General features: G+C 33.6%; 1 protein-coding gene across 1 annotated transcript; it reads left to right on the top strand.

Annotated features, from left to right (window-relative positions):
- Window positions 1–634: 634 nt before the first annotated feature.
- LOC132132243 (tyrosine-protein phosphatase non-receptor type 11-like) lies at window positions 635–15,295 on the top strand. Its single transcript, XM_059544584.1, has 16 exons — window positions 635–894; window positions 3,210–3,332; window positions 3,953–4,147; window positions 4,258–4,450; window positions 4,872–4,991; window positions 5,482–5,595; window positions 7,279–7,375; window positions 7,463–7,542; window positions 7,625–7,783; window positions 9,054–9,185; window positions 9,272–9,426; window positions 10,034–10,101; window positions 10,211–10,362; window positions 11,154–11,266; window positions 12,100–12,199; window positions 13,461–15,295. The coding sequence occupies exons 1-15, from the start codon at window positions 881–883 to the stop codon at window positions 12,167–12,169; spliced, it is 1,785 nt and encodes a 594-aa protein (XP_059400567.1). The 5' UTR covers window positions 635–880; the 3' UTR covers window positions 12,170–12,199; window positions 13,461–15,295.
- Window positions 15,296–25,080: the final 9,785 nt, after the last annotated feature.

Here is a 25,080-nt window from a genome sequence, read left to right as displayed (position 1 = left end):
TATGTCCGCATATTAGTTTTTTTATGGTTTACAGCGATGCCAGCATAAAATACAATATGTATATATATATATATATATATATATATATATATATATACATATATATATATATATATATATATATACATATATATATATATATATATATATATATATATATATATATATATATATATATATATATATATATATATATATATATATATATATATATATATATATATATGTTTTCAAATACAACTTTATAAAATGAAGTATATATACAACTTTATAATATCAAAGATAAACAATATCTTTATAGATTTTAATATAAATATACTGTACTATACTGTGTACTGTACTACACACACACACACACACACACACACACAGTATAGTACTGTATATACACAGTATCTTTATAGATTTTAATATAAATATACAGTACTATACTGTGTGTGTGTGTGTGTGTGTGTGTATATATAAACACAGTATAGTACAGTATATTTATATTAAAATATATATATACACACACACACACACACACACACACACATAGTATAGTACTGTATATTTATATTAAAATCTATAAAGATATTGTGTTCCGTTGTTCTTTTCTCCGCCTCTAGAGGGCGCATCAGTGCGTTGCGTGGTTTCGTCGCGCGCTGTGTGTCGCAGCTCTGGTGACGTTTTTCCAATCGACTCCAGAAAACTCTCCGCCGCCGCGGCCTAGCGCTCCCGGTCCCTCTTTCCCGTCATTTAATTCACTCATGTCCGTCTGTCCGAAACCAAACCGAGCGGGAGCCGCTGCCGTGTGAGGCGCTGAACACGGGACTCTCGATTTAAACGGAGTTTTTACCGGAAAAGCTCGCGAAATTACTGTAAACACAGGGAAGGAGCGATGACATCCCGACGGTGAGAAACTAGCAAAACAAACCCAATATTCTCTAAGTTTCGTATTTATTTGACTTATCTTATCGCTGTAGTGCATTCTGTTTTCATGATAAATCGAACAAATGTTTGTTTCAAGTGTTTTAAGCGTGTAAATTGCGAAACGAGCGTGTTTAATTGAATGGTCAGGCAGTTTAATGATTAAAACCTGATGAGCTATTATCTGTCGTCAGGGCATTGAAAGTCATATTTCGTATCTGCTGTTGATTGACAGGTCGCATTGCTGATCTGACGACAATTTGTGTTATTGTTGTTAATGTATCTGTCATCTGCATCATAGATTGATAAATTGCATTAGAAACTGTCAAACTGTCAAAGCAAGCATCACTTGACAAAAATTTATGATTTGTGAATAATGCATTCGTTTTGGCATCACTGTATAGATACACTGCTGTTCAAAAGTTTGGGGTCAGTGAGATTTTTTATGTTTTTTAAAGTATTATTTTCTGTTCATCATGGATGCAATGCATTAATTTGACCAAAAATTATCATTTAAAATAATGGTCTTCTGTTTTAATATACTTTAATATATAATTTATTCCTATGATGTAAAGCTGAATTTTCAGCATCATTACTCCAGTCTTCAGTGTCACATGATCTTCAGAAATCATTGCAATATTATTCTGAATGAATATCAATATTGGAAACCGTTTTGTTGCTTAATTTTTTATTTTTTTTTTATTTTTTTTTTGGAACCTGTGATACTTTTTTTCTGGATTATTTAATGAACAAAGTTAAACAGTGGTTACTTAAAATAGAACTAAATATTTTTTTTAAATATATTAGACTTTTTTTTAAAATCAATTTAACACATCCTTGCTGATTAAAAGCATTTCTTAAAAAAATTAATAAAATAAAATTTAAATACTGACACCAAACATTTGAACGGTAGTGTATGTATATTGTTACAAAAGATTTGTATTTTGAATAAATGCTGCACTTTTAACTTTTTATTCATCAAATAATGCTGACAAAAGTATCACAGGTTCCAAAAAATATTAAGCAGCTAAATATTTCAATATTTCCAATATTGATATTAATTCAGCATAAAATTAGAATGATTTCTGAAGATCATTTGACAATGAAGACTGGAGTTACAATGCTGAAAATACAGTTTTGATCACAGAAATAAATTAAAATGTAACAGATATTCACATAGAAAACAGTTATTTTAAATCGTAATAATATTTCACAATATCACAGTTTTTTCTGTATTTTTGGTCAAATAAATGCAGCCTTGATGAGCAAACAAATGAGTTTGTGGGAAATCGTGGCCTAATGATTAGTGAGTCGGACTCACAATCGAAGGGTTGTGAGTTTGAGTCCCGGGCCGGCAGGAATTGTGGGTGGGGGGAGTGCATGTACAGTTCTCTCTCCACCTTCAATACCACGACTTGGGTGCCCTTGAGCAAGGCATCGAACCCCCAACTGCTCCCCGGGCGCCGCAGCATAAATGGCTGCCCACTGCTCCGGGTGTGTGTTCACGGTGTGTGTGTGTTCACTGCTCTGTGTGTGTGCACTTCTGATGGGTTAAATGCAGAGCACGAATTCTGAGTATGGGTCACCATACTTGGCCGTATGTCACTTTCTCTTAATTTGCTTTTTTTTTCTCAAAAGAAATGATTTCAAAAACATAAATATATCTTACTGATCTCAAACTTTTGAACAGCAGTGTAAATAAGTTGTACATTATATTGCAATATGTCTAGGGTTATCATAGATAACTATAACTAAACTTGATTATTTATAATACAGTAAATGTTAACTGAAATAAAAAGAAAACACAAAAGTCCTTGTTTCAGCTAATTGCCAATGCAACCTTTTTCATTTTAATTTGGTTTAACCGGATTAAACTGAAATAAGAATGAATAAAAACCATAAAAACATATTTAAAAAATAAAAACTAAACTAATAAAAAACTCAAAAAAATGACTAAAACTGTAACTAAAATTTAAATAAAGAGAGAAAATACAAATATGGTTAAAAAAACTGCTAAAATATATAATATATTTAAATAAATAATAAAAAACTGTAATGGCATATCAGTGATATTCTCTACATTTAATATGCTAAAAAGGGTTTATTGTTGAGCTGCTTTCCTAGCCTCTGATTCTAAATGATCTTTTTTTCAAATGACATTTCTGCAGTTACTTTTATGTTTACTGTTTGTTTCCTGGTCAGTAGCTGTTGTGTTTGCTGAATAAAAAGGGTTCATGCACAGTGCATCAGTATTTGATGTGATGAAGTGTTGATGGTGTTGTGTTTGTTTGTGTCTGTAGCTGGTTCCACCCTAACATCACAGGAGTGGAAGCGGAGAACCTTCTCCTCACTCGTGGTGTGGACGGCAGTTTCTTGGCCCGTCCCAGCAAAAGCAACCCTGGAGACTTTACGCTCTCTGTCAGGTGAGAGGTGATGGAGAAATCAGGATTTAGTGTTAACTGGAAAACATATATATTACGCACTTGACAACAGTGTAGAAATATCCTGCTAAATTTAAAAGCTAACAAGCTTGCATTTAAAGTTTCAAAAAAGTTAAAAAAAAAAAAAGGTGTTTCCAGTAATACAGCATGGCTGTATTACATTAAGTGATATAATGTTAATACATCAACCCAACTCTGCTATTTACTTTAAAAAGTACTGATATCCATCAAAATAATTCAGTAGTGTGTGTGAATGTCAGTGTTTGGTAGCTTAATGTATTCACATTCTTTGTGCTTTTCTTCAAGAGACACAGAGGACTTTTGTATAACGAGCTTGATGAGACATTTTAACATCGATAACTCCGTACTAAAGTCATGGAAACAGGGTTACACACCGGCAGAACCACAAACACCAAAGCTTGTGGCGGCTTGTCTTGAGATAACGCAAGATAATGAAAATATTCAAATGAAAATGAAATGTTTCAGGATTAATAACCAGTCTGTTCATGACAGAGCTTTAAAGTAAAATTGCATGTCATTTTCCCACATTATATGGAGAGATAGTTTTATGCGCACTGAATTGAAGCTCTTCTCGTCACTAGGCGAAATGGCGCCGTCACCCACATTAAGATCCAAAACACGGGAGACTATTATGACTTGTACGGTGGAGAGAAGTTTGCCACCCTGGCTGAGCTGGTGCAGTATTACATGGAACATCACGGACAGCTGAAAGAGAAAAACGGAGATGTCATTGAGCTCAAATACCCGCTCAACTGTGCCGATCCCACTTCTGAGAGGTAGCTCATTATCCATCCGTCCTTCCATGCTTGTTGGGTTTTATAGGCCTTTTTATTGCCATCTGCAACCGAACACCCTCCTCTGATGTTGTCCTTTATTTTTTTGCAAGGTGGTTTCATGGTCACCTATCTGGTCGTGAGGCTGAGAAGCTGTTGACAGAGAAGGGCAAGAATGGAAGTTTCCTGGTGAGAGAAAGTCAGAGTCACCCGGGAGATTTTGTGCTCTCTGTACGGACTGGAGACGACAAGACAGACACCAGCGACGGCAAACCCAAAGTCACACACGTCATGATACGCTGCCAGGTTAAGTTCACTTACAGTTTTGACTTGCACGTCAGATTGGTTTTCTTTTAAATTAGAGAGAGGTTAGGGGATGGTTAAACAACCAGCTAGTCATTCAGTTAGCTCAAATAATGTACAGTAGAATAAAAAATATATGTTACTTGTTTATTAAATGAAAAGATGCAACTTTGTGATTTTAAATACTCTTCAAGTAGTTTTTTCTAACATAAAAGATCATAAATAATAATAAAATAAAGATATATACACATTTATTTATTAATTTATTAGATATTTAGGCAAAAATGCATTCTTGCATGTAGTTTGTGTTACTTAATTGTTGCTCTAGATTGGAATCCTGTTTAAATAGTAGCTTTATTTAAAAGGCTGTTTACCTGTGTTGTTTAATATAAGTGGACTGTAATTTCTATTTTCCTTTTATCAGCATGATCTGAAGTACGATGTTGGTGGTGGGGAGAAATTCGACTCGCTCACAGATCTGGTGGAGCATTACAAGAAAAACCCTATGGTGGAAACGCTTGGGACAGTCCTGCAGCTCAAACAGGTGTGTGATTGACCATTTTATGTAACCATGTATCGAGAAGTGCACTTTTAAATCACAAAATCTTATGCTAAATGAATACTCTTCTGTTCAGAAGATTGGGGTCAGTAAAGAAATGAATGCTTTCATTCAGAAACTATGAATTAAATGGCATGACAGTAAAGGCATTTATAATGCTACGCATTTTGATTTCAGATAAATACTGTTCTTTTGAAGTATCTAAAATCAGAAATGTTTCTTGAGGAGCAAATCAGCATATTAAAATGATTTCTGAAGATCATGTGACACTGAAGATTGGAGTTATGATGCTGAGAATTAATATGAATATGTATTTTTACATATGATACTTGGTGAACAGAAGAGACTCCAAACTTTTGAACACTAGTGTATATGTGCTTGATACCTTTGACATCCCTAAAACACTTATTTGAGATGATGAACTGAATAAGATCTGGCATAAGAGTTTTCCAGTGCAGTTTTATGCTTCTTGCAGCCTCTGAACACAACCCGCATCAATGCAGCAGAGATTGAAAGTCGGGTACGAGAGCTCAGCAAGCTGGCCGAGACCACAGATAAGGTCAAGCAGGGATTCTGGGAGGAGTTTGAGGTGAGAGCAAGTCAGCACACTGTATAGTGCCAGACTGACCAATGGTCTGTTCAGCTGATCATTTACTGTACTCATTATAAAGCAGGGCTCGACGTTAACGCTTGTCCACTTGTCCTACCAGACAAATAACCTGATCAAAATTTTAATCACAAAAAATAACTAGGGCAGCACCGAAACTTTTCAGATTTTATTACTTTCAGTGTAAACGGTGGCTAATAACGGATAATGTATTGACAGAATCAAGGTCTCGTCAGTTGATGCTCGTGCAGCCGGTCTGACTAGCGGAGAAATCAACACTATAAGTGCAACAGCACACAAAGAAACAAACATACTGCGGTAGAAAAAAAAAATGTAAATATAATATATGCAACATCACACGTCCAGAAGTGATGTTTTCCCGACTTGCAGCTCGATTGCAAATGTGATATTCATTTTATACAACTTTAGTTAAATAAACAAGTAACTGACTTACATTTTAGACGCATTGTCGATCGTTTTTGCTCCATTTCGCTTACAAAAAAAGTTCTAAGCAGAGCCACAGCATCTCTGAGCAACACACAACAGTCTTTCATTACTAAATAAATGATAAATTTTTGAACGAGTCAATGATTCAGTGAGCCATTTATGAAAATGGTTACTTGCTTCATTTATTGAATGAATCGGCCGTTTGAACGAATCGGTTGAATCAATGATTCACTCATTAAGACAGTGACTTGCCACCACCTACTGGTGGTTTAATTTTTCCGACATTTTCATATTTGTATGTCAAAAAGTGAAACATTAAAGGAGCATTGAGTAGGTTCTGACATTTCTAACCGTTACTGACACCAGTGGCCGTTAGAGGAACTGCAGCCAGTCTCATGCTCGTTCTCAGTGCGCACGCTCTTTTTTTTTTTTTTTTTTTTTTTTTTTTTTTTTTTTTTTACTTACGAGGAGTGTCCGTGGGTGTCTGAATTGTGCTGGAGGCTGGTCGCTTCTTTCCATCCACAGAGTCCATTTGAAAACACTATTGCCGCTGCTTACTATAATGGCTGGCGTGCCGTACGGTTGTAAGCCCAAGTAGACGAGAACGCGCATGATGTCACATTTTGTGAATTTTCGCGCCAATTCGGGCCCGACTCCTCCACACACAATTGAGCCTACAGGATGATAGAGACAACCGTGGTGGACAGTCGAGGTGTCATTCTTTTTTTTACATCATGGTTGGCTCATACATGTAAAAACATTTTTTTTAAGTAAAAACCTCCACATAGCTCTTTTAATCTAACAACATTATATATGCATTTGGACAAATGGAGTTTGTTGAAACTGATTTCATTTGAATAGTAACAACCATACAGTGTCTTCTTAATCTAATTTAATGTATTGATCACATGTAAGAATTTGACATAAATGGAGACATGTACATTTAATCAGTTTAGGAAAATGTTGTAAAAAAAAACTGCAATCAATTTAAGGCAAATATCAAAAATATGCTGATTTAAAGTAATACCTGATAGAGCACTGAATACGATAGATGCTTCAGAATAAATTTCATTTTTGCCAAAAAAACAAACAAACTTTTTATTCCCCGGACAAGTAACTTCTTTACTCGGACGAGCTCATGTCACACATGTCACAGCTTAATGTCGAGCCCTGTAAAGGATGGAGTTCTGACAATCCTTTTTAATTCTATGTCCACAGACGCTTCAGCAGCAGGAGTGTAAACTGCTCTACAGTCGCAAGGAGGGCCAGCGGCCGGAAAACAAAAACAAGAACAGATACAAGAACATTCTTCCCTGTGAGCAAACATCATCATCATGCAGAAATCACATGCTCCACATGAGCCACCAGTGTCATTATTGTTATCTCTGTGTCTTCTCCTCAGTCGACCACACACGAGTCGTGCTGACCGATGGAGACGCCAACGAACCAGGCTCTGACTACATCAACGCCAACACCATCATGGTAATAAAGCTGCCTTCAGGTCCTGTCTAAATGATTTCACATATTTTTTAAGTGTAGTAATATGGTTTGTTGTGCTTCCCAGCCTGATATCGAGACTAAAGGCAACAACTCCAAGTTAAAGAGGAGCTACATCGCCACGCAGGGCTGCCTGCAGAACACCATCAGTGACTTCTGGAGGATGGTGTTTCAGGAGAACTCTCGAGTCATTGTCATGACCACGAAGGAAGTGGAACGGGGAAAGGTGAGGGCTTCCTAATGGTTGGACCAGTTAAAGACATTTCTGGGTCATGGACTGGTTTTATATTGCTAGAAGAAATATCTGAATATGCAAACTTTGACCTTATTTAAGTACATTTGGAATGGTACTAAAGTTATTATTAAACATATTTTTTTTCACTGTCCCGGTTTTAATGCAAGTAGAAAGCAAGTTAGTTCAGATTTTGCCTGAAAAGGTTTTAGAATTTGTAATTGTTAATTTTTCAGATGTTAATATATATATATTATTACTTGCTGTGTTTGTTTGTTAGCTTAGTTTTTTTATTGTATTAATGTGATATTTGTCTTTTTGTATTTGAGGTTTTGCCATGAAATAAGCCTCAAATGCTGACATGGCATTAAATAAGATTATACTACTACTACTAAAGTTATTATTGTAGGATGTGATATAATGTATTTTTACAGCATGAAATTTGTTGCTGAAAATAGAGCTGCATAATTTGGACAATAAAAATTTAATTATTTATGATTTATGTTGTGATTTTAAAATAAACAAAACATTTTTTTTCATGAATTAAAATGAAATGTATGAAAACTGAAATAAAATTAAATAATAAAGAGTATATTTTATTTCAGGTAGTAGCCAAGGTAACATTCTATTTTAATTTAGTAGCTTGATGAATTAACATAACTATAATAAAAATTAATAGAACTATTTAGACATAGACATTTAAAAAATTTGACAAACAAAACAAATTGCTAAACCTTAATATTAAAAAATATAAAAAATTGGAATTATAAAAATAAAAACTAATTCAAAATAATAGTAAAAACTATAATATCTTCTAATTTACACTAAAATTGCTCCAGGTTTGCTGTGCTAGCTGTGTAGGGATGCAACATTTGGCTTTAATTAAATATCAGAATGACTAGAAAAGAATAATAATAATAATAATAATAACTAAATAAAAAATATTTACAAGAAAAATATTACTATCGTAATGAAACTATTTCACTGTAAAAAAAAAATTGTGTATTTAAAAAAAAATAATAATCTAATTTTACAGAACAAATGTAAAATTACAATATTCACAGCTGTCTTTTGCAACCTTTTATTTTCATTGAACATATAGAAAGATGGTTGGTGCATGTTGCATCACTCGGATTCCTGCAACACACACATTTATTCAAATAAATCACAACCTTTGTGATTTGACAATCACCACATCCAGAATTGGATGAATTTTTTAGCTCAAGCTGAAATATTCTGAGACGCCCTGTGTGTTTCTTCACAGAGTAAGTGTGTGAAGTATTGGCCTGACGTGTCTGCGCTGAAGGAGTATGGAGCCATGCGTGTGCGGAACGTGAAGGAAACCGTGGCACACGATTACACCCTGCGAGAGCTGAAGCTGTCAAAAGTTGGACAGGTACGGTAAAATCCGAAATGGTCATGTCACCACAAAACACAGACACAAGTCTTTCTGTAACACTGGGGATCTGGCTGATGTTGTAGGGTAATACTGAGCGTACAGTGTGGCAGTACCATTTCCGCGCCTGGCCTGACCACGGTGTGCCCGGAGACCCTGGCGGCGTGCTGGACTTCCTGGAAGAGGTCAAAATGAAGCAGGAGAGCATAACCGGGGCTGGAGCCATCGTGGTGCACTGCAGGTTATGAGAACACAATCACAAAACAAGGTTTCTGTGGGTCCTAAAACAGCTAAATTCACCCTTGCACAAATTAAGGCCTTAAAATGATCTTGAATAAATGCTTAAAGTCTTGGCATTAAATGTTGCATGCATTGAAATTTTTATTTTTTATTTTTTGCATTATTTTTTGTTTTGTTTTCCTATATAAATATCGAAACATCCTCAAATCAAGATGCAAAAGTTATGAAGTCTCGTTTTCTGATAAATTTAACAAAATCAAGTGAATTTATGCTTTTAAAAATTATTTTTCTGAGCCCATTGGCAGATATTTGTTAGTTTTAATCATAAACTTGGCAGCTGCATTTTTAAGCTTTGAAAAGTTGCCCAATAATCATTAGAGAATATATTGATATTACCCCTTCAATTTATTCCTTCAGTTTTCTTTACTTGGTCTTAAAGTCATGATTTACCTTTATAAAACCTGCAGAAACCCTGAAAACAAACTTTCATGAATCAACTTTAATGAATCTAAATATTCTTTTAGTAAGGCATTTAGTTCAGCTTTTTAGTTCATCGTTAAGCAAGTGTGTTCGTTGGTTGTAAACCTGCATTTCTGTCTCTCCTGCAGTGCTGGGATTGGACGAACAGGAACGTTTATCGTGATTGATATTTTAATAGACATCATCAGAGAAAAGGGTAATCTTGTGTTGATCCTCTTTTTGTTCTTTAGTAGGCCCTTCAGGTTAAATCAGGCCACAGTAGCAGCTTCGCCTGAAGTAAGATCTGACCTGTCTGTGTTGTGCAGGAGTGGACTGTGATATCGACGTGCCCAAGACTATCCAGATGGTAAGGTCTCAGCGTTCAGGAATGGTACAGACAGAGGCCCAGTATCGCTTCATCTACATGGCTGTGCAGCATTATATTGAGACTCTGCAGCGCCGCATAGAGGAGGAGCAGGTGTGTGCAAGTGACTCATATTCATAGAAAAGACAGAGACATTTCACTCCATTGATAGTGTAGATTTACAGTGTTGCCAACATGAGGTTATTTTGCTGTGCTTGTTTATAGGGGTGCACAATTTGGCATATTTCGAATTAGATTTTATATCAAAAAGACTGTGAAATAATAATAATAATAGATATTATTTTCATTATTATTATTACTATTAGCACATAAAAATATTTACAAAATGACACATTACTATTCCACTTTTTTAAGCATTTAAGAAATAAAAAAAATAATGCACATACTGTATAATATAAAGTAATAATAATGTTTTTTTACCATACAAACAATAAAATTACAGTGCTAATATTTAGGTTGTCTTTTTTAAATATTAAACCATAGAGCTTTTTACTTTGGCAGAAAGAAGGTAAACAAAAAATATGTACATTTTAAATGAGATATTTCTATTGTAATGATACAATGGACTTTTTGTTTTAATTAATAATCTTTTTTTAAAGAGCTCCATGTTTGATGTGGTTATTTGTAGGGATGCACAGTTTGGCTTATATTTGAATGTGATTGTAGCAATAAGACTGTAAAATAATGATAATATTGTTTTATGATGATGATTATTATTATTATTACTACTATTACTGCTACATTAAAACAAATACAAAATATAATAAAAATGTTTCATTTTAAGATAAAACTTACATAATAGCAGATTTATAAAGAGAGGAGCAGAATGGTGTAGATCTGCAGTGTTGCCAGCATGAATTCATCTCATGGACTGTTTCTTTCAGAAAAGTAAAATTAAAGGACGTGAGTACACCAACATCAAATACTCTCTGTCTGACCTGACTGGAGGAGACCAGAGCCCTGTGCCACCGTGCACACCCACACCGACCTGTGCCGAGTGAGAACAAGCATGCATTTACACACTTTATCACTCTAGAGAGGAAGCATTGGAGAAATGAATGGGAATTTTTTTTCTCTCTGTTTTGTTTGAGTTTGATAAAATTATATTTCCAACTCTAAATTCCGATTTGGAATAAGCACCAGCTTTCAAATTCAGTATAATACTGAAGCTGCGATACACTTTACTACTATATCGTGATGTATTTATGAGTGAAATTGCTATCAAATAAGAAAAGAATTTCGATCTTGATTTGACTTCAGTTTTTGAGTGGATTGTGAAAAGTGAGCGTTGCGTAACGGAATAAAAAGATTAGGTCGAATGTTTTGGATTAAGTTTTCTGACATGCCATTTAAATATGAAGATTATTCATTATCAGATTTAAATATGCAGTCATTTGCATACATTTCCGGAACCGAAATCTGAACACTTGAAAAAGTCAGGTGCAAAATACTTCAATTTGGTGACACATTTTATGGATTTCTGTTTTTTCTACTCTATAAATTAGACAATACTGCCAACAGGCTTTAGTTAAATAAATCAGGCTAATGTTATATGAACAACCCCTTCTGTAAAAACCCTCAGAATTTAGGCAAATTTGTTGTTGGTGTATGTTAAATCTATAAATGCAAACAAATAAAATGTAATAAACTCTTAAAAGTGTATTTATTTATTTTGTATTTATTTATCAATTTCTTTTTAGAAATGCACAGATGAATTGATTACAAGAAGACCAGTAACATGCATTAAGAAAAATAGGGTCAGTTTTAATTTCATGAGCTGGAGTCTTGTGCCACGAAGTCTGGTTAAGATGTAAATGCATGTGTTTTCAGTATGAGGGACGACAGCTCTCGAGTCTATGAGAACGTGGCTTTAATACAACAGCAGAAGAGTCACAGATGAGATGAGATTCCAGCACTATCCAAATCACAGGTATGACGGCTCACTCTTCACCACAACACATAACAGTATGTTCAGTCCCAGATTCAACACTTTCTTTAGTATTCTGACACATTTACATTTGTTTAGAGTCCTGTTCCCTTCTGAAAATAAATGTATTAACTCTCATGTCTTTAAAACCAGGAGAAGAATTTCCTACTTAATGTTATCTCATTGGACTTGAAACTTACTGATTTTTGTATTTATTGTAGGAATTTTAATTTCCCAGTCAGAAATGTCCAGACTACAAAATTGCTTGAAATATCTTGTTAGACTATATAACTAGCAAATCTTCTTTATTGTTTTCTTTCAATAAGTACAGTTTTTGTACTTTTGTATTGTTGTTTGATCATTGATCTGAGCACATGCACCTGGTGAACATGATCAAAGTTATCCACAAATAATGTTTGTTACTCAAAAACAAGTGCATAAGCTCAGATCAATGAGACCTACAATCAATCCATTTTTAAAAAGAAAGTTAAACCTGTGCTAATTGATAGAAAATAAGTTGACGAAGATCAAAGTCAAGATTTTGTGATAATAGAGCATAATGAGAGATTTACAAGCAATCTTTAAAAGGCTGGTCATTTCTGAAAAGGGACACCAAATTAAGTATTTTCAGCACAGCACAAGGGTCAAAATAGTAGCATTTTCATCAGTCTCTTGAGTCATTCTGCTTGGGTTTTATAGAATTGATGTTGCTTGTAGACGAATATTTACAATATTAACTCTTTCCCCACCATGGACGAGTTATCTCGTCTTTTAGAAGACAACGAATGCTTCCCCTCCAAAGACGAGTTTTTACGACTTTTCGCATTTTCACTGTTATACAGTGGGGGGCACTATTACACATCTTCTGAATGAGTACAAAATCTCCCAAATAAAAAACACACATGAGCAGGAAGGAGAAATTGGCAATCTCTTATGTAAACAGATGCATAATACAAATAATGTGATCGTCAGCAATAGAACGCATATAAACAAAACTAGTAAAAGTAAAATGTAAAATGATGATCCAGGAAGTGGTATATGTCTGTGCACGCTTTGGAGGTGTTGATTAAAGCGATTTACTGGAATTATGCTTTGATAATCATACTCAATATTATCCAGATGTAGTTTTTGATAAAAAAAATATTTTTTCCAAAAAATTGCCTTTGTAAGACCTTGGGCTGAAACGTTGAGGTCTTTAAATATGCTTTCAGTGTTTGTTATGGTTCGTTTCAGTCAACTAATGATTTTTTTTAATCCCTGACAGGAACTGTTTTTGTTGTTGCCAGATGCTCCTGAACACTTGAGAAGTGATCTTGACTGAACTGAGAGACGAAAAAAAAATAAAAAGAAAAAAAAAATTCCAGAGACTGGTCCTCACGAGCTCAGAGACATGTGGATGGAGTTGAATTGCATTTCTCCTTCCAGCTACGTAGCCTTTTAACCCCACACTGTGACGATCATGAAGCCTTACACAGAATAAACCCAAAACAGCCCCTTGCAAAGTCATGTTTATTTTTGGGTGTGGAGTTTCTGAAATCGATTCGGGCTACTTTTATCGAGTGTGGAAAAAGCTTACGCTCTTTCATCGTTGTTTTTTTTTTTATTTTTTTTTTAAAGAAAGCAAGAATGCTGTCTGGAACACTTAAGTGTGATATTCAAACAGAAAATGGACAGTAGCATCACATACCCCTGTACTAAAATAATTGGGAACAGAAGAGAATGAGGTGAATCCTTTTCCACCGCAAAAGTTTGTACATTTTATATTGAGTAAAAAAGGCCCGTTTGTGCCATTCTTGTGCTAGTGCTAAATTCATATCATCCTCTGCCTTTAGTTTAAGCCTAGCGTCCTTAAAACTTTGCACCAGACGGCAGGAGATCTTCAGCACACCCTTGGTTTGCCTTTTCGTGCCCACCGAGAGCGACGTCCTGACTTCTCCATGGGACAAAACGTCCGCGTCCCTGGCTTGTTTGTTACTGAATTATTGCTCTGCTTCATCAGGTCACCCAGCAGCTGCTTTAGCTTGACTGCGAAATCTGTTTCTTCTTTTTTTAAAATGATTTTACTGTCTTTTAAAAAAATGAATAAAATAAAATAAAACTTTTTTTTTTGTTTACGTCAAAGCAGCATATGTACTTAATTTTAAGAGTGACTGCACATTCATAGCCTTGGAGATTTCTCTCTTGTAAAGAGCTGTGGATGTAATTATGGGTTTTAAAGTGTTATTCGGACCCTCTATGATGGACAAACTTGACTTCTGGATTGTTTTTTTCCAGGTCACATACCTTCGATTTCTCACAGTGCTATTTTTTTTGGCTTTTCTAGGTTTTGCTGGCTTTGCTAAACCAAGCTTTTGTTGTGTTCGGCATCAGCAGTATTTCATAATTAATTTAACATTTTCACAAGTGCTTCTTCCTTCATAACCATAGGTTCTTTGTTCACAGACTTAGGTGTCTAATGGTCATGGTTATGTTTGTGTTATCTGGCTTTGTCTTTCTTGCTTTCTTCACCTTAAACGTTGATTCCTTACATATTTGTAACACAAAAGTCGGAGGTGATGAGCTCGGGCCCGTCATGCATCCGGCGTACTGTAGTGTGTTTATCGAGTGTGTTTGTATCTTGAAGATACTGCTCTTTGTTTGTTCTTTTTCAAGTCCAGTCTTCTGTTTTTGCCATGCTTTTTGTTTCTCGTGAACATCACACACGTCTGTGTGTGTCGCTGACCGATTATCTTCCTTTACTTTCTTTTGAAACCAACACAAAATGTCATGGTCCTCTTTGATACACGGAATGCATTACAGTCCAAAGCAACTAATGTGAATTTTTGTCATCGTGAAGAGAACGAAATGGTTGTGGAACTCAATGCAAACTATATTTTTTAAACTTGTATATTGTACATGAATATCTTGTAGAGGAGAATGTACTTACTAAACATGTAATTGCCATTAAGATATACTGTATGTTTAACCCAGCAGCATTTCTTCTCGTGCCAGACGGTGAGCCTTACAGAAGCTAATAGGGTTGATCGTGTTGTTCGGCTAGCAATGCAATTAACCGACATGAACTCCTTGATAACAATTAAAAAGAAGCTCACATCTTCATACTCGAGTCCTGTTTATTTACAGTAAGCTGTATGATTTATTTTTGATGGATGCATGGATGAATGTAAAGGAGCAGTTTACTTAAAAATGAATATTTGCAAAAAATATTATTAGAGTTTGTTTCTTCATCAGAACAGATTTGGAGAAATGTAGCATTGCATCGCTTGCTCCTCAATAGATGCTCTGCAGTGAATGGGTGCCGTCAGAATGAGAGTCCAAACATCTGATAAAAACATCACAATAATCCTCAAGTTTATAACATCACACATAATCTGACGGCACCCATTCACTACATCACATAATCTGATGGCACCCATTCACTACATCACATAATCTGACGGCACCCATTCACTGCAGAGGATCCACTGGTGAGCAAGTGATTCAGTGCTACATTTATCCAAACCTGATGAAGAAACAAACTCACCTACATCTTAAAAAGTTTAAGGGGCAAGTAAATTTACAGCAAATTTTCATTTTTGGTTGAACTATTCCTTAATGTTGCATGTAAGAATGATATTTTAGGTGAACATCAGATTTAGTTTTTCTTCCTCTGAGACCTGTGAACGTCGCTCCAGTTTTTGGGACCGATCATAACAGGTAATGTTCTGCAAAACAATATTACTTTTGTGATGTAGACATTACACAGCCTCTTTCATTAAATGTCATAAGATGGTAAAAAGCAATGGGCCGAAGCTAATAGATGTATTTGTGCTGGACTCTGTTTTGTTGTTGTGCAGCTGTTTCACTGCAGGGATGTGAACTAAACTCTGAAGACCGCAGATCTGGATTTTCCTGAAATCCACAAGAACTCAAGGTGAATCTGCTTGCAATAAACAAAGTAAAAACAAAATGTGAAAAATCACACACAGGGATTCAAATGTGTCTCATATCCAATTTTTTTTTTTTTTCTATTTTTTTTTTTTTTGCTGGAGCCTGAAACGTGATGTTTCTAATGAGAAAGAGACCCAAGTTATCTCGGTTTGAAAGAGATTTTAACATCTTAAATGGCTCAGATGCGCAAATATACAAAATTCTGCAAGTAAAAGCAAAGTAAAAAGCATGCAATCTCAGTGTTATATTAGTGTCATTGTTTGACTATTAAGTTTCTCATGTCATTATTTTATTTATGTTTATTATTTACTTTTTTGTACTAAATTAAAGGGTCAGTAATTTTGTTGAGAGTTTTGACATTTATTTTCTTTTTTTTTAGTTTAAAGTTTTAGTAATTTGTTTCATTATTTTGTTTTATTATTTTTTTGTCATTTTAGTTATATTTTTAGTTTAAAGTTTCAGTACATTGTGTTTTGTCATTTTTATTATTTATTTTATTAATTATTTTTTGTCATTTTAGTAATTTTGTTGTTTTGTCATTAGTTTTTTGCTTAAAGTTTTAGTAATTTTTTTCTTGTCATCTTTTTTTTAAAGCTTTAGTCATTTTGTTTGTTTCTGTCATTTTTGAAAAACGTGAATGTAGTTTTTATAACTTTTTATTTGATCGTTTTATTTTATTTAGATTTAGTTCTTTTAGTACTTACAGTTAAACTAAATGAAAAATTTTGCCTTTGCAACTAACTGAAATAAAAAATGTTTATTTTAAGCTATATGCTTTTATTTTTACTTTACTGTTTATTTTACTTTCAACCTTCAACCATTTTATAGCTGTAAAACTCTTACTGTATGATCATAATATTGACTCATTTGTGTTTTTTTTTTTTGTTTTTTTATCAATTATTTGGATTGAAATGAAATGTTACTATACTGCACTAAATCTCATGAGTTTTGAGAACAAAATCTGGGTTATAATTAAAACAACATGAATGTGCACTTGGTGCATTTCATTACATCCAATGTTTTTAGTTTAAGTCACAAAATACAGATTTAAATACAGTTGCTTTTATCTATTTTTACACTAATCTTGATATTCGGAAAGAGAATAAGCCTTTTATGTTTTTAGGCATTTTTAGAAATGATCTTGTACTTGAGAATAATAATCCACTAGTTATCTTTGATGTTTATTTACAGCAAAACACATGGGATTATCTGTGCAGAGCAGACATGGACCCTGAGGAGCTGCGAGATGTTATTGACTTCAGTCTTGATAAAGCAGGAAAAGGTTAAGCTGTCGTCCTGTGCTTGACATTGAAGAGTGACTCTGCTTAAAGAGCATCTGGAGATTTCAGGACCACACTGTAAAACATTTCACGTCGGTTAAACTTATAAACGAAAGTTCACCTGCTGCCTTAAAAATGTGAGTTAACTCAACTTACAGATACTCTTTGTGTCAACTCGAGAAGTTAAGTTTTACAATTGATTAAACTAATGGTCATTTGTTGTTTCAACTTGATGCTCTGAGTTAAAACAACTTACTAGGTTACATTATCAGTTCAAGAAAACTCAAATCAGCTCATAGTAAATAGACTTGTAACTGGTCTGCTCAAAAATGTAAAAAATGTATTGAAATATTCAAAAATTCAAGTAATGTTGTATATATATATATAAATATATATATATATATATTATTTAAAATGAGTATTTAAGTTGTAGTACTAGTTGTAGTTCAAATAATTGTATTGACAAAGACTTTTCAGGTGAACTACAAAGAAAGAAATTAGTAAAATAATGCAATTATTGAAAACAGCATTTTATTTAGTATTACCTATATAATATTTATTTGTTTATTCATATTTTGAATTGGCCTTTTATTTTTTTTGTTCATTCATGTTTTTTTAGTCATTTTTATTTTTGTTTTTATATTTTACTATTTCTCTATTTATTTGTATTTCTATTTTAACTTTTTCAAGTAGTTACAAAACAGTACTAAACATATGTAAATGGCAATGAAATAAAATAAAATCAATAATAATTAGGAATGGCAGTTGACAGCAGGCGCATCGCTCTGTTGCTGTCTCTTATTCAGTCTTCATTCTTTTTCAGTTCATTGATATGAGGCTGTGAACTCTCTCATGATTTCATATGAATCATTTTCTCATTCTGCTCACTCTCTGCTTCCACTTTCATTTCAATTGACCTCTGTACAGCAGGATCTCTGACCTGAGATCAGCACCTGAATGAAAGAGACTGTTATGTCAAGGATCGAAGATCATGTTTTTAAACCACAGCAGGCAAGTTACAGTCACAAATGATCACACTTTCGGTATATGTGATGCAGGAGCATTTCATTCTTCTTATTATTTAATATTGTAGTATTTATAAATGTTTTAAATTAGCCATGGGTTATGTAGTTAACTAAAACTAAAACCTTTACGTGAAATAAACAATTACTGAAATGAAGTATAGAATTTCAGCTAGTTTTGTTAATGTTCAACATTACTCATTTTAATTTAGTGTAACTTTATAATAAAAAAATATAAGCAAAAAAATAAATATTTGGATACACAACCATACATACACACACACACATACATATATAAACCTACCAAAAACACAACAATATTACTAAAACTTTAAAAAGAATTTGGAAATATAAAAATAAAAAACCTTCAAAATATTAATACAATTATTTTTTAAATATTACAATTATTCATATTATTAAAATTATTATTTATACTTTAGAACTGTTTCTGTTTTAGTAATTTGTAAAGGTGATTTAGTAATTTTATTTTTACAAAAATTTACTTTTTCATTTTAATTCAACTTCTTTTAGTAATATTTAATCTGCTTTTGACATTTTCCTTAGTTTTTATAATATTATATTTTTATGTAATATTTAATTTTTTGTTGAATATTTTTTATATTAAGTTTTGTTCTAATAATTTAAGTGTTAGGGTTAATTTTAGGGATTTTTTTCAGTTTTTAATCTAGTTTCTAGATTACGTTTTTAACCTAATATTTGCATTTTTATTATTTCAGCTTTATTTCAAGTAATGAAAAAAGATTGTCATTAGTTTTAGTTTGATCGTGTCCTTTATGACATTATTTGGCTGTGATTCTGGGATAATTTGCTTCAAAAACAATCACAAGGGGGCAGTAGAATCCCATGAGGTCACACGGTCACTGACGACTGGAATTTTGCTCAGTATTTATAATTATAACAAATTACAGCATAATTGGTCATTCTGAATGTTACCTTTTAAAAGTAATGAGCCATGGTGAAAGATGGTAATTGATTACTAAAGAAAAGAGTTCTTGTGAGAAAGCCAAACTGGATGACAAGGCGTATATATATATATATAAGATTATTGCTATATGAGTGTGTATAAATTACAGCAATAATGCAAAATGACTTATGATGTACAGACCTACAGGACGAAATGTGGGGCAGAAGGGCTGGATATTAAAAATAAATAGTTGACACCACCACCATCATCATCAATCATCATCATCTTCTTCTTCTTGAGGTATGTGCGTGGTGTAAATGAATTGTGCAGTTTCTTTCTCATTGGATGGCTGCACGGCTCGGTCAGACAGGAGGGGCTGGGGGTTTGGCTTTCCTTCTCCCTAAAGACAGTATTAAAGCATCATTCCTGCATCACTGTGGAGGAGAAAGAGAAACAGAGAGACGCACATCTTCATCAGCTGAGCGCAGGAGGAGAGTGGTGAGTGGCTTCACATCACTGACAGCTTGCATCAACTCTCATAATGCAACTCAGATATTCAGATACAGAATGATCATTCATTGCATTTCAAGCATTTAGGTGAATGCATTGGGTCAGGACTCAGGAGGAGGTTTATGATTGTTATGCATGTCTCTAAAAGCTGTTTAGACTGGTCCTGGATCAGCTCTATTATTAGACATATGCATTGCAAATTGAAAGCAACACAGATGGCAGAGACATTCATGCATGTTGTGCAATTAATGCGGCGTGATTCAAATAGATTTTTGAGTTAGTGGCTCTCTTCTTTGGTGGAGTTTGGTCTGCTGGCTGGCACAGACTTTCTGGACATTTTGAGAAATTTCACATCAAGATCATTAGGTTTTAGTTGCATGGATTAAAATCTGCTTAGCTTTGAACGAGACAGCTCATCAAATAGTTTTTGAACAACATCCTCAAAAGGCTGCTGATGAGTGTGTGTTATGTAAAGGGAAGTTGAGGTTTTTTTTTTTCTTTTTTCTGGGCCGTGCTTTTGTGTGCGAGACGGGATCTGACGGCATTCAGAGTCAATAAATGTTGCTTTACAGACACATCTACAAGTTTTTGAGTTTAAAAATAGCCCTTTTTCTTTTGCACTTCAAAGCTTTGCATCATTTTAGAGTCTTGGATGATAGAAAAGCAAAGTCATTCTCTGGAAATGTGTTGTTGTGGCTCGGGGCCCATCCAGGTTTCTTGTGTATGTAGTCATAGTCTAAACTCCAGCATTCTTTCAGCTCTGATCTTTCTCTAATTCCTCAACGCTTGACTGACTGTGCGTGCGATTAGTGGCTTTCTTTGCTCTCAGCTATCAGATCAGCTTCTACTTCCTCAAGATGGGATGCTGAAAATTAAATGTACTCTACGGTTAAACTGATCACTAGTAATAAATATTAACTCTCTAAATCCTGACATATGAAGCAATAGTCCAGAATTTTAATTTAAATGGAACCGTTTATTGAAATTTTAGACAATTTCTTGCATGTTTTTTGTTGAGCATCACATTTGATACATCAGGCATTAATGGCTTTTAATAATTTGACATAGTGAAGCAACTCAGTTTTATTCAGAGGTCCAGTCTGAGCAAAAATATGCAATTTTGTGCATATGCTGATATTTTTATGGACAAAAGGTGAGATGAAATTTTGCCAGATTTGAATTTAAATCAACGAGATCTTTATAACCGCATAATAGATACTTACATAAAATTATATAAAACTTCTTTCAGTTTATATCTTCAGTAATATGTCTTAGTAAGATGGTATTTAAATGATCAAAATATATAATGCAATACAATGATGATTGAGAGATATAACTAAACAAATAAACACTCCTCAAAAGTTTAATCATCGTATTTGAGGCTCACATTAAAAATTCTTTTCTTAAAAAAAGATAATCAAGTAAACCTATGCTGCTTTAGTCCAGTAAGTGTTTGTCTTGCAATATTACTAACAATATCAAAGTTATTCTTACCTTTACTTTATAAAAATCAGTAAAGATGCAAGTTTTGATCATTTTAGAAGCTTTAGAAATTTGCATAGTTGATGGGGATTATAATACCCATGTTTGGTAATAATTATGCATCATTTCTGGCATCTAGCTCTTGTTTTGTCTCAGTGGTCAGATGAAGCCTTCATCATATAAGAGATGTGGTGGGCTATAGCATAAATTAAATAGTGAAGAAGCAGCTGTGTGCTTTCCTACTGCAGACAGATGGCCATCACATACCCAGGTATAAAGCGCATGTGCATTAATTGTAGGCATAAAATATAAAAATGCATTTGCAGTGCTTTTCTTCCATAATGTGACAAACAAGATATTGATCCATAAATTCAGGGCAAGATTTGGTTTTACCAATCAGGAATCGATTAGACTGATTAGGTTTCTGGTGACGTCAGTCAAAGCAGAGCAAGTCGTGACATTTTGAGGAAAACATAGAATAGATTTGGACATAGTTTTAATACAATTTAATCAAGTTAATGTGTTGCATATTTGTCTGTGATAATAAATGAAACAGGCAATATTGCTGCACTCAAAAAATCATGGCATGGTTTATTATTAACTATTTGCATCTATTTGATTTTATTTAAATAATAATAATTATATTCATTTGGAAAACAATTTGATTAATTCAGATAGAAAGTATGAACATGGTTAAAACATAGCTAACTATGAAACAAGCTATATTCGATTACTTAAAAATGTATGAAATTAAAACAATTGATTTATTTATTGATGATAAATATATAAACCTGGTTATTATATATTTAAAATAAAATTACAGAATCTGACCTGGTTCCTTTATGTAGTACTTACAAATATCCATTAAATTAAGTTTATTAGGTTATGTTAAAACTGTGTAATTCAAAAGGATGGAATTTTTATAATATTTTTGCAATTCAAATACTCAGATGTAGGTTTAAATATTTTCAGTACAACACTACATTGTTCACAATAAGACCAGAAACATGCATTAACATGCATCAATTTTGATTTCTCTTAACAGAAACATTCTCCTATTCCTCTCTAATCAGAACTGCAAAGGGCCCGCAACCGAGCCTTGAGGTACACTGCTCGCTTTTCTGAGGGCTGCATGGAAATATCTCCCCTGTAGAATTCATTGGGTGTTCAAAGGCATCTAAAAATAAGGGTAACCCTATTTGACAGTCCACACTCAGATCTCCATGGATTTAACACCATTCTGCATCCGTTAACTTAAAGGGAGACTCATCGAAATGGTGGTAAAGGGATAAACTTGTTGGGGTTCTCAGTAAGCCGGTAAGCCGCTTCTACCAATGAAGCTCTTGACGTCTAGAGTAGGTGGATGATCTTATGTGTGCTGCTGCTGATGTTGTGTTAGTGTGCATTCTGTGACAAGAGAAACTGCAGTGTGTTCGTTACAGGAATACGTTAAGTAGGTCAGATACAGTGTATCAAGGCTTCTTAAAATTTTATGCATGCACCTTGTGACAACATCATGGTGGTGACGTATCAGAAATGTCCCATACCACCACCATCCTTCTTGTCTTGCTACAGAGCATGCATTAAATGCTTTTATAAATCAAGTATTAACCCTGTAAAATCTGACACATTAAAATAATAGCTGGAGGCATCCGATTATTTGAAATGGAACAGCTTATTGAAATTGTAAGTATTAAAAAAAAATACTAGAGGGAAAAACACCTCAGTTTTATTCAGATGCCCAAACTGAGCAAAAATTAGCATTTTGATACAGTTGTTGATATTTAGAATACCATAAAGACAGATGAAATTCCAATAGCTTGTAATATAAACCAACAAGATCTTAATAACAATATAGCAGATATTTACATAGCATAATATAAATATCAGTGTTCACGCTTCATTGCTCAATAATGTCTTAGTAAGATGATACTTAAAAGCCTAGTTTTATGATCAAAACATGTAATGCAATGCTGACTGAGAGATTAAGAAATAAACATTGCTCAAAAGCTTGATGATCACATTTGATACTCATTTAAACATGAAAAAAAAGAAAAAAAAAGATGTATGGATAATAATATAAACCAAACTTGCTTCAGTAAGTGTTCAACTTGAAATATTACTGACTAAATCAAAGTTATTGTCATGTTTACTTTATAAAAATTGGATTTCACAGCAAAAAGACACGAGCTGAAGGTGGACATTTTCACAATTATAGTGAAAGACCTTTTAGTATCTAAAAATGTGAACTGTCATTTATCAGACTACAGCAGTTTCGTTCAACAAAGTTTTGATCATGTTAGAGGCCTTAGAAATTTAATACAGTAGGCTTTATAGGGTTAAGTGGCATGTATGCAGGTTTGTAAGATGTACTTTGAGATAATGCTAAACTATTATACATCACCTCTGCTTCCTATTTTTTGGCTTTGCTAGAATCCATTTTTCTAGGTCGCTGGGCCTTTTGCAGTGGACATGCAGACAGACCCTTTAGGAGCACATTGTGTTGTGAAGCCAAAATGCCTCGGTTTCTTTTTACGTCACATCAATTTGTGGAACGTTTCCGTGGGCTAGTGACGCTTCTCCTGCTCGGCAGCTGCTGATTAATTCCAAGTGACATGGGTTTTTCTCTTGGTTTTGTGGCGCGCCTTTGCTTTCCTGTTATGAAAGCTTCTTAACACCTGATTTATTGGACATGTTCACAGAACAATGTACATTTTGTATAAAAATTTCTTGGAATTTTTATTGAAAGCAAATAGATGAAAAATGAGAAATGCTTTGGAGAAGAAGGTGAAAAGTCAAACTGGATTTGAATCCTTATCTGCATATGAGAAACATGGCTTAATGCGTCTGGAGCTTAATGCCAAGTGTGCACAATAAGAATGAAGCAATCCCATCTTGTGATGTTTTAAAAAGAGCAATATTGTTTTAATGTCTTTGATACACTATTATAGTTTTTTTGTATATTTGATATAAGATTGATTATTATCTTTGTTTATTTTATTGCGTTTAGTTGCATTTTAGTCTTTCAATTTAAAGCAAATGCATTGGCAACACTGTATGTAAACGCTGTAAAATTGCATGATAATTGCGATTACAGCTTAGTACAATTAAATCTTCTGATATATTACACATTTATTTTATTATTTTTTTTTGGTACTCTTTCATAATTTGCAATAATGTAATTTATAACAGTAATATATTTCTCTTTTTTTCTATTTAGAGTCAAAACATACTTCAACTAATAATATTTTATTTAAATTATATAATAATTTATTATTATTCGACATTAAAGAAATTAACATGCAAATATTTGATTTGATAATTGAAATGTTAACTTAAAATCTCAGGGGGCCCATGGAAATATTACGAATAATTTTAATGATTTAAGAATCCTAAAAAAAGTTTTGGTTACAGGTCAATTAAATTTGATCAGGAATAATAAATACGTTTGGATTTGAACAGGACCAGGGTTGCCAAATATACACACAATGTATTCAAATTACAAAAAGGTGCAAACAGCAGCACTTTACATGAATAAGCATCTAAACATCCCATGTGTAAAACTTATTTTGGTGCACTTATTCGTCTTTGATATGATAACGCTGACATGTTTGAGTAAAGACAGAGCTTTAATGAGTTTACACCAGCACATCTCTCTGTTTACCTCCCACTAAACAAATAACATCCCCAATTAATCCCAGCATCTCGTTATCCCACATCTCAGTAACCTGCATT

The sequence above is a fragment of the Carassius carassius genome, chromosome 49 (assembly GCF_963082965.1).
Source record: "Carassius carassius chromosome 49, fCarCar2.1, whole genome shotgun sequence".
Classification (NCBI taxonomy): domain Eukaryota; kingdom Metazoa; phylum Chordata; class Actinopteri; order Cypriniformes; family Cyprinidae; genus Carassius; species Carassius carassius.
The sequence above is the reverse complement of the archived record's forward strand: the minus strand, read 5'-3'. Positions and strand labels throughout refer to the sequence as shown.